Here is a 14,133-nt window from a genome sequence, read left to right on the forward strand (position 1 = left end):
ATAATCTGGTACAGTACTAATTTTTTATAATAAAAACTTGAAAATAGTCTATGTTTTTATACTCCCAGTATAATTTATAGACTATAAACAAAACATCACAATTTAGAATTATTTTTAATTATTAGACCATCTCCAACTATACTACAAAACCAATCCTATTATAAGTTTTTGAAGAAAAAATACCTATATTTAAGTTTACACAAAAATTATACCAAAAACACTTTTCAGATTTTGATTTATTGCATTCAAGTCCAAAACAATTTATATTTATCAAAATAGAATGAGGAAGGAAGAGAAATTAAAATTACAGAGACAGAAAAACTTACAGAAGAAGAAGAGCGGCGTGAAGACGACGATGATATGAAGAATAACCTAATTTAATTATGTTTATATTTAGTTAATTATTAATTAGTGGGCTTGGCCACATTAGTTAAATTGGAAAAGTTATACTAATAAGTTAAATTACACTACACGAACAGAAGTTAAATTAAAACTACATATACATTAGAACTTCTACACGTTAAATCATAGGAGTAATTATAAATATTAAGGATTGTTTATTTTAATTTAAAATTTGACATAATCATTAATGATTAATTGGCAATAATAAATTTCTTATGTAGTTATATTAATTGATAAATTTTATTATATTATTTAATTTAATTTAAGTTATTGATAAAGTGTTATGGGATAATGGTGTAATTTAGATAAAATATATGGATATGATTGAAAAGTATGAAAAAGTAGGAAAAGTAAGTGAGTGGAGAATATTCTTTTGAGTTTAAGTTTAATGTAAATAGTTGGAGTAAAATCAATATTTAGTATGACATTTACACTAAAATGATTTGAGTTTAGTATAATGGTAGTAGCTCTTAGAAATTAGTACTATATAACTCTCTTAGCTGCTCTGTAAATGGAAAATTTGAAAAGTGGGAAAAAAAATTTCGAAAATAGATCCGGGGTCCAAATATTTATTCGAAAATAGCAAAATCTAGGTTAATTAAATTACTAACTTCTATCAAGGGAAGGTGCGAAACTCGGAGAGGAAGGGCGAATATTTTAAGACGAGATCCGGCGAGCGGCTGTTCGTCGGATTTCCACCATTGCGCAGCAGATCTACGGCGACGAAGAGATGATGAAGGCCTCTTCTACTCTCGTCGCGTCGCTCATCGCAGCTTCGTCCCTCGCTCTCTCCTCCTCCGTTTCCGCCGCCTCCCCTGCCCCTGCCATTACAACCACCGACCGGGTACTTATTCTTCATCTCTATATACAGCCTTTATTTTGGTTGATTGAACCTTTTTTTTTGCTTGCAAAGAAAATCGCAATGTTTTTCGTATATTTGGCTGCAGATCTTCTTTTTTTCCTTTGTGCCTTCACGAATAGTGATTTTTGGAGAATGTGGATAGCAGATGAAATTGAGGCTTAATTGTTACGCAGAAATACTCTGTTTTTTGTTTTTTAATGATTTTTTGCTTAATTGGTATGCAAAAATTCCTATACGACAATAGCATTGGTAATTTAATCCCCAAAATCTTCATACACTAGCATGAACATGAGATGGCGATGAATCTAATTTAAAGCATTGAATTTAGTTGTTAGTAACTTATTGTGATTGTGTTTGGTTTATGAAGGAGAAATCCATGGACAAGGGAAGCTATGCTCCAAAATTCGATGGTTTGAGGTTCATAGAGAGCTTGGTGACGGCACACAGATGAATTTGGTGTTGGGACAAAAAGTTATGGTGCGTGTTTGAGTGTGATTCTATACGTACTTCCAGTTTGATCGATTTACTCATGGATGATAGTTTTCCAATGTATCCCTTTGAGTTTTTGCTACTATAACCTTACTTTTCATTTTAATCAATAATCATACTTGCCATTTGGTGCCTATTGCTTTTTCATTCACTTGATTGTTCATAATTTGGTTGATAGGCTTTCACCAGATCTGATTAGTAATTGATGGACGGACTTGGTGTCATTTACTCATATTTGAAATCAAGGATTAGACATAGTTGGATTTATTTTTTCTTGCAATCCCCATCAAAACTAAATTAGAGGAATGTACTGTGCCTCATTTTGAAAAAGGATTGTGTCTCGTTTCTTTTGGTGATCACGTGAAGGTGAATAATAGGAATGGTTTGAAAATCAAGATTGCTAGACTTATGATTGGAGGTAGCACCGACCTTGATGCGCAAGCACGGCCAAACTTGTTAGGAAATGGGGCATGTTTTTTTTGGTGAGTTGTAATAGCTGTCGCATGTATATTCTTTATTGTAAGCACATGTCGATGATATTGATAACACGACAAGTGTGCAAGGGGTAGTTAATTGGCAAAAGAGCACGAACCCAATTCTTGAAAACCATGACCGTTAGATTCTTGTGTGTGGGGTATGGTATTTGTAAGTCCTACAAAAGTTTCAAATTTTATAATATTGCCATATGTAAATTGGAGGTGCTGACAGATTTGTTTATACGGTTTCGGTTTCGGTTCTGTCTGGGAAGTGGGAACAACAGCAACTGGAGTGGGAATTGAAATCGGTTTCAGAGTCGTAATTCTTTGCATCTATTTGATTCAACGTTGAAATGAAGTAATCCTGCAATAAAAATGAAGTGGAATTCAATCACAATTAATATACTAATTAAGTTCTGGAACTATCATAAAACATATAGGTATATTCCAAAAATTTACTTTGAGTCAAATAAAGATGATGTAGTTCGGCATTTTTATTTTGAGAGGGATAGGAGGCACGGTGACAGTGGGGAGAAGGCGGGTGGGATGATTGCAATTTGCAACAAAAGTTTTGTCGTTTATTTTATTTAATTTTTGTAATTAGCTGGTGCCATCTTTGGCGATCCACTCTTTCTAGTTTCTACAGTCGCAGTAATCACCAACCATAATGATTCTATTTCTCAAGAATCAATTTATGTTTAATTATGGCACGTATAACCCTCACCAATCATCATGATTATCCAGTAAAGATGACATGAAGATTTTTGGAATGCAGCAAAGAGGATATTTGTAGGCCAAGCAACCAAAATTCAAGTAAAGTATCACCAAAATGTCAAGGAGTGACACCTCTTTTCCTATTATTCTATTATCAAATATCATCCCATCCCAAAATTTACTACTCCTATATAAAAAAAGAAACCAAAAAAGGAAGAGCTCAACAATGGAAACAGAATCTTTATTAAGATTAGGACACTACTCCATGTATGTATACACCTCTAGCTCTGTGTATACATTATAATATCCTACTCATCAATACTGTATTTGCCAAAATCTCTTGTTGAGTACTTATGCATAGAAAAATAAATTTATTCTGTGACGGCCCACAGGGGCGTAGCGCAGTTGACAACGGAGGGTAAGATCTTGCTGCAATGAGCCTGGGTTCGAATCCCACTGCTGTCGTGTAGTTGCTTCCATCTCTCAGGCACAAGCGTGATGCCTTGGGAGATGGGCTTCTGGCAGCCAGTGGGTTAAGGCCTCCCCCTTAACGGGCTACTGCGTACCCTGATTGAACCCCCTCACATGATGTCGGGCCGGAGTGTGGGGGCCGCTAAGGGTTAAGGTCTCCCCCTTAACGGGCTAATGCGTACCCTGATTGAACCCCCTCACATGATGTCGGGCCGGAGTGTGGGGGCCGCTAAGGGTTAAGGCCTCCCCCTTAACGGGCTACTGCGTACCCTGATTGAACCCCCTCATATAATGTCGGGCCGGAGTGTGGGGGCCGCTAAGGCGACGGAATCGCCTTTTTGCTCTGCAATAAATTTATTCTGTGAACAAACGGTGGAAAGATTGTACTCCTTAATCAATTAGGAGTACTACTTTTGATGGCCGTTAAAATAAAATATGGAGTGTATGATTATCAACAAATGAGGGAAATTATGGTGAAGCAGGCAAGGAATCTAAACAAGCTCAAATACTCCATTTTGCAACCATGTGAAAGTGGATCCGTTTCAACTTTCATCACAAAAGAAGAAAAATTCTCCGATAATACAACATGAAACCCACAAATTAAATACCCTCATAATGATTTAATTTCTAAGTATCACATTGTGAAGGATTTTATTGTCAACTAAATACGGTCTAGGCGAGTCTTGATTCTTGAAATACACTTCATATTTCTATTTGTAAACTGAATGGTACAAAATGAGTTCATGTTAAAAATTGTAAACTGTATGATGTACTAATTCTAAATGAGTTATGCTAATAATTGTAAACTGAATGGTGTACTAAATAAGTTCATGTTACTAAAAATTTATGAGCCTGAGCTAGTATGATACAAAACGAAATAATTGAATTTACATATTTGGAAAGTCATCTTATGTACAGGTAATAAATAAAGCTTGAAATAATTACTGTACTTCCATCCATCACACAAAAATAGTGCATATCTTGGTAGTTGGTAGTACTACACAATTTTTTTTAAAGTCTAGCAGTGGTGGACTATGTTTTGTGAGTGAAGATATAATCATTTCCCTCCATCCCTTAAAAAATATTACATTTCCCTTAAAAATAGATTACATTTGTTCTTTTGATATGTCCATTAAAAATAGACCAATTATATTTAAGGAAACTTATTTCTCTCTAATAAGATGAGGTGGAGTGAGTCTCATTTTCTACTAATAATACTTCAAATTTTTTCTTTCTATATTTTTATTACTTTACTAATTGTCTATTGAAATCAGCGTCATTTCAGAAATTATCTACTTTTTAAGGACAGATGGGAAGTATTATTCATTTTATGTTAATTAATGTATATATTGGTGAACTATATTTAACTTTGTTATAAATATATGTGACAAAATAAGGTAAAGTGTAAAGAAGAAAATGTTAAAAAATGAAAGTTAAGAGATACTCCTACGACGCAGATAGAATAAAATTCTAAGTATGACAATAAAGAATGAATATAATTAAGAAAGAGTTAGATGATGGACTTGTATAACAAGAGCACATGCTATCACACAACGGGTTTGGATCCCCTGCTGTGGCTGTTAGCACAGCAGGGGATGCTGTTCCATACATAGAATTTTTAATTGTTAAATTATAATATTAAAATATTAAGTTTGTTTATTATAAAACAAATAAATGTGTGTGTATGTGTGGCACAGCCCCTGCTGTGCACAGCAGGGGATCTTGGCCCATCACACATATCAATAAGCCCGACCAATTTAAAACTTACATTTAGATCTTTCTAGCATCTGTCAACTGCTGTTTGCTGCCAAACTTTCGTTTTCCTTAATTTCCTCCTACAAGCGTATTTTTAAATGGGTTAAATCCGATAAATACATTATCATAAGTCTTTAATTGTAGGACAAAATATATATGAACTCACTAGTCGATCTATAACTATAAAATTAATTTCACTCAAATTAGTTCAAAGTAGCAAGCAAAAATAACCAAAATGAGAATGTCTAACTAAAATTACAATGTTGTTTTTATTAAAAAAAATACTTCCTAAATCACAAGGTACTTACTTATCACATTATATACTAAAAGTACTCCCTAAAAATATGTTAACATCATACTTGTGATTGATTGATGGCAATCATTCACAAAAGTTGAAATGAGATTAACCCAAAAGAAATGATGCAATAAAAGTAAAGTAAAAATTGCAGCCTGACTCGAAAAAGTAAGAAAATAGAGTAGTACTATCTTTTTTCTTTTATTTGAAATGAAAAATAAGGATGTTTTATTTAGAGAGACTCATCACTCAGAGAGACAAGGTTCAACAGTCAAAATAACGTCACTGTTATCTCTATCCACCACCAACAATGGAGCTAATAAGAAATCCTCTCCGCCGCTCCTTCTCGCTCCCGATTTTCCTCTTCTCAGGTAAAAATAGCTCTGCATCAATAATTTCTTCATTTCTCTGAAGCTCACATTATTTATTAATTAACACTGCACATATTTATGCTACTATGAAGCGGCATTGCTGCTGAATTCGGCATCTCCGCTGGGAATCAACTACGGGCAGATCGCAAACAACCTCCCCCACCCGGAATCGGTGGTCCCACTCGTCAAATCCATCGGCGCCCGCAGCGTGAAGCTCTACGACGCCGACCCCCGCGTCTTAAAAGCCTTCGCCAACACCGGCGTCGAATTCATCGTCGGCCTCGGCAACGAATACCTCGCCCGCATGCGCGACCCAAAGCAAGCCCTCGCCTGGGTCAAATCCAACGTCCAGTGCTACCTCCCCGCCACCAAAATCACCTGCATTGCCGTCGGCAACGAAGTCCTCACCCTCAACGACTCCGCCCTCTCCTCCAACCTCCTCCCGGCGATGGAGTCCATCCACACCGCCCTCGTCTCGTTAAACCTCGACAAGCAGGTTTCCGTCTCCACCGCGCACAACCTCGCCGTCCTCGACGTCTCCTACCCGCCCTCCGCCGGCGCATTCCGCCGCGATCTGGCACCGAAGCTCTCCTGCATCCTCGACTTCCACAGCAAGGTCGGATCCCCCTTCCTCGTCAACGCCTACCCCTTCTTCGCCTACAAATCGAACCCTAAGCAGGTGCCGCTCGATTTCGTGCTGTTCGGGCCGGGCTCGGGGATGGTGGACCAGGGATCGGGCCTCCGCTACGACAACATGTTCCACGCGCAGGTCGACGCGGCCTACGCTGCCATCGACAAGCTAGGGTATAAGAAGGTGTGCCTGCAGATCTCGGAGACAGGGTGGCCGTCCAAGGGGGACGCCGACGAGGCCGGGGCCACGCCGGATAATGCGCGCAAGTACAACGGGAATCTGCTGAAGCTGGTGGCCGCGAAGAAGGGGACGCCGATGAGGCCGAATGCGGACTTAAATGTGCACGTTTTCGCCCTGTTTAATGAGAATCAGAAGCCCGGCCCGGCCTCTGAGAGGAATTTCGGGCTGTTTAAGCCCGATGGCACGCCGGTTTATAATTTGGGGTTCAATACGACGGGATTGGTGAGTACCAACTCTTCGGTGTCTGATGGCGTCCCGTCGTTGTCAGGGTTCTCGCCGGTCAACTCTTCCAACGGCTACTTGGCAATTACTGCCGACGACGCGGTCAGTCTCTCTCTCTCAATCTCTCCAGTTTTACTGCGATCTAGTAGATTGCTACAGCTGTTGCATTAACTGCTAAGGATAGGAACATTTTGATTATTTGTGGTGATTGTAGATTAGATCTGTAGCTTATTGAAGTAAGAGTTAAAAACTAGGATTGGAGTGAGTTGAATTGAACCAAGCACAGTATATGATTATACCATCGAAACACGAGTTGTATTGCTAGGAGGTTCATTATTAAGGAAAAAGAAGAGAAGAAGGATCTCATTTGACAGTTGAAGCTTGTTTAGGATTTGAAGAAAGGATTTAGAATGTTATGCATAGTCTTTATTCCAGCCATCAAGTCGGGGATATTAGAAATCTGTGTTCGGTTTTTTTGGCAATGAAGAAAACTATCAGTCGGTTGTTGTTCTAGTGCTACTGGATTTACGGAAAAAACCTTACTGAGATGATGTAATTTCATTTGAGTTAGGAGATGACTAGAAGGGTACAGAACAGATCACCAACAAATGTGTCTATATATATTTGACTGCTTATTCGTAATCAGATCAGACATATCATGCCTTATTCTTCTTGGATGTCACAGCCTTATGATTTTTCCTTACACTAAATCCCTCCCACCCTGTTGTATTGCTTTTGAAGGTGAATCTTTCTTATTCAGAGTGTGAATCTTCTTGCGCATAGTATGTGCGAGGGTAGTTTTGCTCCCTTTACCAAATTGGTTTAAAATTAGGTTAGGTAAATTTGTATTGAGACATAAAGGTAGATACCAAAAAAATATACTCTTTATGGTTTATGTTTAGGCTAACAGCTATTGGTGTAGTCAGAACGATAATGTTTCAGCATTATATATGGATATACTCTTATTTGCAAAGTCTCCACATGGTTTACTTTTTACCCAATTGGTGTATATTTGTGGTTGAAAGTTAAAGTTGTAGCAAAATGCCGGTTGATTCATTGAAATAGGAAAGTAGCATCTAGATGAAGGGATATCCAACATAGTGCTTCTACAATGCCATGGTTATTAATACTCATTTATGATAGCAAAATTCTGAGTATTAGAGATGTTTGTTGATAGCTGAATATGTGATCTGCTTAATTTGCAGGAGAGACTTCCTATCCGAGGGGCATTGTCTATTTTGTGCCTGATGGTTTCAGACTTAGTAGCATTTCATCTCTGATCATAATTCCAAGGGAATCAATCTACAGAGACAACTTGAAAAGGAAGAACAGGAAGCTTCGGATTAGGAAAAGGCAGATTCCATTGTCATATTCTTCTTCTCCTTCACTCGAACACAAAAAAGCTTACGTACCGCTTCCTATTGCAGTGTGGAGTAAGCCCACGCGGGTTGAGGCGACATCCTCATTAGTGATATGAAGAATTTTAGGAAAGGTTGTCTAAATTATTTGAGTGATGGGAATGAGAAAGATGCATTGATCCTTTGTTACTTTAGGATAGAATTGAGCCTTGCTTTTTCCTCTGTATTTTTTTGTCTAGGGTATGAGCTTTAAAAGCACTAAAGCACATGTTCAATCATCTTCCTCCTGTTATTACCCTAGATTTGGTTTTATGTTGTGGATCATGGACCCCCACTATTATTTATTTCACCTCTTTAATTATTATTATTATTATTATTCGTTTTTGATGAATTGGGATCCTATGTTAAATATTATTCGCTCATATCCTGAAATTTATACTCCGCTTTCTAATAATCTCATGATGTTGTCAGAAAATTCGGTTACTGACTTTCTAATCACCTCATGATGTTGCATTTCAAATTTATTATACATTTTTTGTTGTGACAGAATAGAGTAATTGTGTAATAGACAAATGAAATAATGTAAGGAGACACAGAATTTACGTGGTTCGCCAATTGGCTACATTCACGGGCAAGAACGAAGAACAAATTGTATTATAACTGTAGTTACATATTTCAGATCTAAGATCACGATCACAGAATTATGTGCTCTACTCACATATAAATAGGCACACATGAGATCTTATCCTAATTCGGAAACATAATTCTATCCCAATTAGGAAGCATAATCCTATCCCAATTAGGAAACAAATTCAAGGCATACTAACAAATCTCCACCTTGACGGACAACTAGCAGCTCATGACATCAACATTACGCAAATCCAGTAAAATTTTGTTCAAATTTTCCAGATGATCCTGAAGGGGCATACCTTCCTGCATGCGTAATCGAAACAAACGTTGCTTCATGAGCAACTTGTTGGTTAGAGACTTCGTCATGTATAGACTCTCCAACTTCGTCCAAATGGCAGCAACAGTCTCATGATCAGCAACTTCGACGATAACATCGTCAGACAGGCACAACATGGTGGTCGAGTGGGCCTTTTCGTCTAAGGTTGTCCACTCCTCATCATCCTCCATTGCCTTCTTTGTTTTGAGCGGTGCCCACAAACACTGCTTCAGCAGGGATCGCATCTTCATCTGCCATAAGCCAAAACTATTTCTCCCGGTGAATTTGTCGATCTTCACGTTCAGAGCAGACATCTTGATCGATTAACACAGAAACCCTAACAGATGCGGAATTCAAAACCCTAGTCCAAAAACCAGGCTCTGATACCAGTTTGTTGGGATTGACGGCGTCGACAACATTAGTTTGATATTGTCCGCTTTGGGTCTAGCCCACACGGATTTATTTTTGGGTTACTCCTAGAAGGCCTCAAACTAATTGGCTAATTGGGGTTGGATAGGAATTATATACACCTTCCAACTTCCCTCAGATTTCCGATGTGGGATAGGTTTGTCCTCAACAAACCTCCCCCTCCGACCGAGACCACATCGAAACACATAATGGGCCCGGCTCAGACTTGTCAGGATCGTCGGCCCCACTCGAACATGGGTCTCTCAAACCGGACCAGACCCAACGCCAACCTGGCTCTGATACCAGTTTGTTATGACAGAATAGAGCAATTGTATAATCGACAAACGAAAGAACGTAAAGAGACACAAAATTTACGTGGTTCACCAATTGGCTACATCCACGGGCAAGAACGGAGAACAAATTGTATTATGACTGCAGTTACAGATTTCAGATCTAAGATCACGATCTAAGAACACAGAATTATGTGCTCTACTCACATATAAATAGGCACACATGAGATCCTATCCTAATTCGGAAACATAATCTTATCCCAATTAGGAAATAAATTCAAGGCATACTAACATTTTTCTTTTTTTTTTTCTAAATAAATTCAAGGCATACTAACATTTTTCATTTTTTTTCTAATGATATTGCAAAATAGAAAATGCACATTACATATCAAAATGAATGTGAGATTGTTTTGCCCTTGCCCCTTGATTTAATTTTGTGGGCTGCAAATAGATCGAAAATAACCATAGATGAAAAAGTGGTGCAAAAGAAAAAATATGTGGGGAGTCGAGGATGACCATCCACAACGCGTCTCGCGCCGGGCTCGCGTCTCGTCTCGGAGAGACGAGACCCCCGCGAGACGCATTGCAGCGCCCATCTCGTCTCCAGCTCGCGCCCGTCTCGTCGCGTAGCTCGTCTCGGCGAGACACGAGACGAGATGTCTCGCCACGCGCCAGGGACACGTGGCACGTCCCCATGCGTGCGTGACGCCCACTTGCTGGCCCGCGAGTGGGCGTCGTCACTGATGACGCAATAATTCATTTTTTTAAAAAAAAATCGATTTTTAATAATTTTTTTTTTTCAAACGGTAATATTACCGTTAAATATTTATTTTCATTTTTTAAATTTTTAATTTTTTTACTCTATAAATAATTCTATTCCATACTCATTTCAAACACAAACACACATCTATTCCTCTCAAATCCTCTCTATCACTCCAATTTCCATCTTCAATCAACTCAAACAAATGGATCCTTTTGAGCAAATGCGCCAATTAATGGAACAATCACTCGAAGAAGATCGACGACGAGAGGCGGAGGAAGCCGCACCACCCCCACGACGCTCCCGGAAGTACATCAATCGGAACCGGGAGGAAGCCGCCGCACGGTTAGTACGCGACTACTTCTGCGATAACCCGATTTGGGGAGATACCTATTTCCGTCGCCGTTTCCGCATGCGGAAACCGCTATTTCTCCACATAGCGAATACTTTGGCGGCCAGGGAGGAGTTCTTCCGAGAAGGGTTCGACGCGGTCGGTCGTCCCAGCCACACGACGCTGCAGAAATGTACTGCAGCCATCCGACAGCTTGCGACTGGACAAACAGCCGACATATTCGACGAATACCTGCACATCGGAGACAGCACTGGGCGCTTGTGCTTGCTCAACTTCTGCAGAGGCGTCCGGGCAGCCTTCAGTGACGAATTTCTCCGGAGGCCAACCACGGAGGATTGTCAGTTCCTCCTCAACCTGCACGAACAAGTGCACGGATTCCCCGGGATGCTTGGCAGTGTCGATTGCATGCACTGGCAATGGAAGAATTGCCCGGTGGCTTGGAGGGGTTCCTACACGAGCGGCCACAAAGGCACCCACCCAACCGTTGTACTCGAGGCCGTTGCCGACTACCGACTTTGGATCTGGCACGCGTACTTCAGGGTCCCTGGCTCGAACAACGACGTAAACGTGCTCCAACAGTCCGACCTCTTTACCGAAGTTTTGGATGGTAAAGCGCCGGCCATCAACTTCGTCGCCAACAACCGGCGGTATAAAATGGGGTACTATCTCGCCGACGGCATCTACCCGAAGTGGCCGACCTTCGTGAAGACGTGCGGCAGGCCAGCGAACCCAAAGCAGGCTCTTTTTGCGCAGAAGCAGGAGGCTGCGCGCAAGGATGTGGAGAGGGCGTTCGGGGTTCTCCAAGCGCGCTTCAACATCATCAAAGCCCCGGCTCGTTCGTGGTTCATGGAGAGCATGGTCGACATCATGTATACGTGCATAATCTTGCACAACATGATTGTCCGAGACGAAGGACCCGATGCCGGAAATTGGTTCGACCCCGAATCCCCCGGAAGCTCAACCGCAAGTAGTCCGCCGCGAAGTGGAGCGCATCCATCTATACAAGAACGGTTGGCTATTCGGGCAAGGACACGCGACTCTAGCGCCCACACCCAACTCCAAGAGGATCTAATTGAGCATATTTGGGAAAACTTTGGCGGAGAAGATTAAATTATGTCATTTTTATTTTTTTAGAATTTTAATTATGTCTTCGTTTTTTTTAATGTTAAGTTGTAATATTGTTTTAATTTTAATAAAGTGTGTTTGTTTAAATTGAATTGGGTTTTTAAAAAAATTATAAATTAAATTGAATGAATAGTAATTAAGAGACGGTATAGAGACGGTTAAGAGACGGAGCGTTGCAGGTTCCGTCTCTTAGTTAAGAGATGGAGGAAAAAAGGATAGTGGGGCCCTCAAATAGTGCTCAAATAGTAGTTAAGAGACGGTTTAAGAGACGGTATAGAGACAGCGTTGTGGATGGCCTTAGACTGTCGAACAACCTCGAATCAAATTATTCATTGAAAGAGAGAGAAATTGAATTTATTTTATGCTGAATCATCTTTCTCAATATCGACAGACCAATGAGGGGAGGATTCATTTAAGTGAATATTGAAAGCAAATCAGATTTGTATCATGCGCAACATATCACGCAAAATATTGAAAAGTAGAATTGTACATTGGATAAGTCTATATACATTAAGAACATAAGCAATGGGGCGCCCTAAGGCGAGCCCTATGGCGCGCCACGTCATCAGTTTTATTCTCCTACCCCCACTTATAATGGGGTGCCCTAAGGCGCACCCTATATGTTATTAATTTAAATGTTATATTATTGTTTTGTTAATTAATGTAAATGTTTTAAAAAATGTAATGCAAACTAAATTAAAAACACAACGATTAACTAAAAACAAGCGAAGATTGCATTCATTAAACAAAAGTTACACGTTTTGAGTTAGCTAAAATCTACGCAATTCCCAACTTCCGGCGCAGCTCATCGATCAACCCTCGGAGATATTCGGCTTCGGCGGGGTCCGTACACTTCTTGAGCATTTTGTGCATCTGCAACAACGTCCTCGCCATCGAGGCTGTTGCCAACTTCTCGTACGTGGCGGTCGACGGGTGCGGGGTCGGGAGCGGGACCTCGATCGGCGATGGGTCGGCGGCGGTCGAGGATGATGTCGCCACCGCCTTCCCCTTGGCCTTCGCAGCCTTGACGCCTATGGGACGCATGGAGGACATCGGTGTGCCGGAACTCTCATTGTCCTCGTACGGCCGGTTGAGGTCCACCGGACGAGTTCCGCTTTCACCGCTCGTATAACCACCAGCTTCGGTGTTCTTCGTCCTCTTTGACGCCCCGGTGTGCAGAATCCCGCCTTGGAACTTCTGCTTGTCCCTCAAGAGCGCCCAGATGGCCTCTTGCCTGAACTCGCCGTACAGGGACTGGTACGACAACAGCGCTTTGGAGCGCACGTCGCTCCCCTGGGCCCTCGCGCACTTCTCGTACTCCGACGAGAACATGTTGATTTGCTTCTTCAACTGGTCCCAGTGCTTGCGTAGCTGCTCCCGTTGCCGCTTGTACGCGCTCGGCGGCTTCGCCGCATTGTAGCGCTCGGTGATGCGCTCCCAGTACGCCTGCTGCCTCTGATTATTCGCGAATATCGGGTCCTCCGATATGTCTACCCAACACCTCACCAATATGAGGGATTCATCCGGCTGGTAGTTCGTACGACCGGGGGCGTACTCTTCACAATTTCCCGGAGGTGGCAACTTCTGCGCGCTGTGCCGGGCCCACTTCTTTTTGGCGGAGGCGGAAGGGGCGGCGGCGGCGCGGCGGGAGGGGGCGACAGGTCGGTTTGGAGACGGCTCCATGTCATCCAAACCGTACGATTCCGTGCTGAATTCGGGATCGTACTGCGTGTTGACGTCGAACGGTCGATATTCATCCGGTTCTGTACCAGGCCAACGAGCCTCCCCAAACATCGGACTCTTGGGACTTGAATCCATTTCATAGTAATAATAAAAATTCGAGTTTCGAGAGTGAAATCGTGAAATGAAACGTTAGAAATGAAGGTGGGGTAGAGGTATTTATATAAAAAATCGAAAACGCGTGTCATCGTCCGCCAATTCCGCAATGGGGCGCCCGATGGCGTGG

At 41.2% G+C, this 14,133-nt stretch overlaps 2 protein-coding genes across 2 annotated transcripts; both read left to right on the top strand.

Moving 5' to 3' along the window:
- The first annotated feature begins 904 nt into the window (after window positions 1-904).
- Window positions 905-1,889, top strand: LOC121772740. Its single transcript, XM_042169949.1, has 2 exons — window positions 905-1,246; window positions 1,632-1,889. The coding sequence occupies exons 1-2, from the start codon at window positions 1,133-1,135 to the stop codon at window positions 1,713-1,715; spliced, it is 198 nt and encodes a 65-aa protein (XP_042025883.1). The 5' UTR covers window positions 905-1,132; the 3' UTR covers window positions 1,716-1,889.
- Window positions 1,890-5,692: 3,803 nt separating this feature from the next.
- Window positions 5,693-8,677, top strand: LOC121772739 (glucan endo-1,3-beta-glucosidase 11-like). Its single transcript, XM_042169948.1, has 3 exons — window positions 5,693-5,835; window positions 5,928-7,030; window positions 8,134-8,677. Exons 1-3 carry the CDS (start codon window positions 5,775-5,777, stop codon window positions 8,206-8,208), a joined length of 1,239 nt encoding a protein of 412 aa, XP_042025882.1. The 5' UTR covers window positions 5,693-5,774; the 3' UTR covers window positions 8,209-8,677.
- The last annotated feature ends 5,456 nt before the right edge of the window (window positions 8,678-14,133 follow it).

The sequence above is a fragment of the Salvia splendens genome, chromosome 16 (assembly GCF_004379255.2).
Source record: "Salvia splendens isolate huo1 chromosome 16, SspV2, whole genome shotgun sequence".
Taxonomy (NCBI): domain Eukaryota; kingdom Viridiplantae; phylum Streptophyta; class Magnoliopsida; order Lamiales; family Lamiaceae; genus Salvia; species Salvia splendens.